Below are 3,710 nucleotides of genomic sequence, written 5' to 3'. Positions count from 1 at the left end.
GGTAACTGCAGCCTGTAGCGGTTGCACATGAGTGATGGATGGAGGTGGAGAGATTTACAGACCTTCAGAAACTACACACGACATGAATGTGCTGAGAAGGGAAGAATGAAAGATAAGAGAACAGAGGAACTATTAAATGATGATTAAAAAAAAAAAAAAAGGGTGGCGGCCATCACTCACGGCACAATGGTAAAATTAGCATATCATTGAGCTCTGCAGCTCATTCTCATTTGTTCACTCTCCCTCATACACTGACACACTTGTTCCCCCTCTGGGTCCAATCATCATCATCATCATCTTCTTCTTCTCTCCACTCAGTCATTCACTTCCTCTCTCTCTCTCTCTACTCCTTATTGCCTCTCATTCCCCACATCCTGCTACACTTTCCTCACACTAGTATCTTCATTTTGGGCGTTTTATGGACTATAGGAACTGGATCTAAAAGTGAACCCGGGTCCCTAATCCTCAGCCTAGCCCCTTCTCTTGGACATTTATCTGCATTTGCAGACAGTCTGCAGACGGCTCGCTAAGAGCTTTTTAATGACACCCACTGTTGGCCAAGTATTATGATGTCGGGCTCACCCACCCTGGCACATGGGGGGGTAGGGGGGTGGGGAGGGGGGGTGAAAGCTGGCACAGACACTCCATGTATACTGTATGTTAACTTGTTGATAGTCTCCTTCATCTCCGTAACATGCATGGGCCGGTTACCAGTTTCCAGGTATGCCGAGGTTCATCGGCGATATTAGACTATGGTGACCAGACGTCCCCGGTTTCAGGGGACAGTCCCCGGTTATGGTGACCTGTCCCCGGCTGGATCTGTCCCCGGAAATGTCCCCGGTTTTCACTGTGACTGACAGACCCGAAATTGGAGTGAAAGAAAACAAAACACCGACCAAACGGAGCCGATAGTAGCTCAAGACAAGCTCAGAGATGTGTTAGAAAGCCGTGTTTTATGATGCTAAATCCCTGATTATTTACATGGAGTCTGGTGGGTTTAGCCAACGCAATTTCACGGACTTTTAGGTTTTAAAAAATGATCTTAATCTTTAACGGAAAGGTCGACCTCCTTAGAAAGCCTTTCCACAATGTGGTCTGTTGGGGGAAACAGCTCCAGGTCTAGTGTCCCCGTTTTAAGTTTTACAAAAATAACAACATGACGTGTTTTGGAGGTAAATCCGCTTCGGAGCTGAAAATGTCCGAGAAATCTGGTCCCCTTATATTAGACCCTTTTTAGAAGGGCTTATTTTATTTATTTTTTAAAATAATTTGAGTTTAGTTTGCAAACTTGTCGGTTAGTGCCAAACAATTACAAGTTGAAATGGCTAGAAAACATGTTTAATATCCTGTGTGTCTGTCGCCGAGGCTACGCAACAGGAACGTAGCGTTGGCCAATCAGAGGAGGTCGCACCAGAGTCCCGCCTTTGTCTGAGTCTCTATCTGATCTGATCAGTCAGAGGGACAGCAGGAGACGGCTGTGAAGTTTAATGATGGTAGTCCCCAGAGAAGAAGTGGGTCATTTCATGGTGCAGATTAGAACCCAAATTAAAACATAAGCCACTACCACTGCTGGATGCTATTACTGAGACTTATGAAGTGTCTTAGTTCCATCATTGTGTCAAAAACGTTGATGTTCAGAAGCTAGCTCAGAGATTATCTGCTAGTAAAATGACTGATATAGCAGTCATATTCTCAGGGGGGCCTTTAGGGGCTGAACCCCCCTAAAGGTCTGATCCTAGAATTGCCCCTGCGGCGGTTTCAAAACCACCAACAGTTTTCCGTCATATGTTTTCTGCGGTACGAGCTGAGTCTTCAAGGACGAAAAGTATAGTTTAGAAATCCGTCTCCCCGCCTGTGTGCAGTGTGTTTAAAAATAATAATACCAATAATTTAAGAATTTATACTGTTTATCGATCCCCAGTGGGGGTAAATTACAATTTGTACTCTGTTTTTTGTTAGTAATCACTACACACAGTCCTGAAATACACACACACACACTATTCACTGCCGGTGCTGGACCAGCACCCTGAGCGGTTGGGGGTTCGAGGTCTTGCTTAAGAGAACCTGGCAGTGCCCAGGAGGTGGAGTGGCATCTCTCCAGCTACCAGTCCACACTCTGTACTTTAGTCCGTATGGGACTTGAACCGGCGCCCCTTCGGTTCCCAACCCAACTCCCTACGGACTGAGCTACTGCCCCCCCAAATCTAGACATTTCAAAATAATACATTTTAAAGCTGTAATAAATGTAATTAATATAGTTATCATGTCGTCAGAATCTCATGCAGGCCCATGCCTACTCTGTTACTGCAAGATTTGTAATCAGCTTTTGTAACATTTCTGATAAAAACATTTAAGGACATTACATTCTCTCTCTGTTTTTACTCTTTCTGTATGAAAACTCCTTCTTGTTATCTCTACATTATTTTATTTCAGAGAAGGAGAATTTATATAAGGACACAGCTGGAAGGTTAGATTATTTGAGATGGCACTTCTCCACACACACACACACACACACACACACACACACACACACACACACACACACACCAGTCAGCAAACTCAGTGGGACTCTAATCTGATGAACACCATGCAACTCGGTCGGCCTTCTTTCATCTCAGAGGATGAAATAACTCCATATCTGCCCGTGAAGAAGCAGCGATGAAGCTGCTGAGACAAGAGATAGAGGTGAGACACACAGAGCGTGTGGGGGGAGACAGAGGTGGACGCTTGGACAGGTGAGTGTCACTGATATGGACTCATATAGAGAGAGAGAGAGAGTGAGGGACTTCTACTCGCTCCGACCTGCCACGGACACGTCTGCAGGACCAGTCTGACCTTTCTGGAGACCGGCACACAGACTCAACCCAGACTCATGTTGGTCCTTTCTATTCCAGAAGAAACTCACTCCAGGTCAAGTTCTCACATTCAGCCCAGGATATTACAGTCTAATACAACTCTTCTACCTGTCTAAAGATAATCATGTTTAATTCTGAGCTATTATTCTGACTTTATGTGTGTTTGCAGTGGTGAAGAAGAAGGTGCAAGGCAGCTTTATCTGTAGAGCACATTTCAACAACGGGGCAATTCAAAGTGCTTTAACTAAAAAAGATAAAAACAATAAAAAGGTACAGTGCAGCACAAGAAATTAAACATTAAAGAGCAGCTAAAAACAATCTAAATATCTATTATCTCTAATGTTCTGCTCACCCCATTTACAAACATGAGGAGGGAAATACAAACACTTACTATGTTATAACTAGAAATTATTGGAGTGCAAATACAGCTAAATTGACTTTTATTTGAAGATGCAGAACAGGTTTTTTTTCTGATTTGTTGTTGAGTGTGTGTGTGTGTGTGTGTGTGTGTGGAGGGGGGGGGTTATGTGGGTGTAAACTTCTGCCAGCGGTCCTACCTGAGGCTGCGGGAGCGCGGTCTCATGGCGGGGGAGCGACGTCCCTCCTCGTCCGTGATGCTCTCGGAGCTGAAGTGCTTGGTGAGGAAGTGCAGCTCGTCCGGGGTGGGCTGGAAGGGCAGCTGGTGCAGCTTCTCCTGAGATGAACAGGAGGACTGTGAGAGGAGGAGCACAGAGGGAGCAAGATTACAACCAGCGCTGGAGCTACTGCGGGGTCAGGCCACAGCTAACGGCTAACGGCTAACGGCTAGGGCTGGTCCAGGCTGGGGGAGGCAGGGACAGGTGAAGACGGGGGGGG

At 45.7% G+C, this 3,710-nt stretch overlaps 1 protein-coding gene across 1 annotated transcript in view; it reads right to left on the bottom strand.

The window, feature by feature from the left end:
• mast2 (microtubule associated serine/threonine kinase 2) overlaps positions 1-3,710 on the bottom strand; it is a 168,201-nt gene that overhangs the window by 39,957 nt on the left and 124,534 nt on the right. The window contains 1 exon segment of the mRNA XM_034880537.1: positions 3,413-3,567. Within this exon segment, the coding sequence (XP_034736428.1) occupies positions 3,413-3,567 (155 nt within the window).

Source organism: Etheostoma cragini, chromosome 9 (genome assembly GCF_013103735.1).
Source record: "Etheostoma cragini isolate CJK2018 chromosome 9, CSU_Ecrag_1.0, whole genome shotgun sequence".
NCBI lineage: Eukaryota > Metazoa > Chordata > Actinopteri > Perciformes > Percidae > Etheostoma > Etheostoma cragini.
The sequence above is the reverse complement of the archived record's forward strand: the minus strand, read 5'-3'. Positions and strand labels throughout refer to the sequence as shown.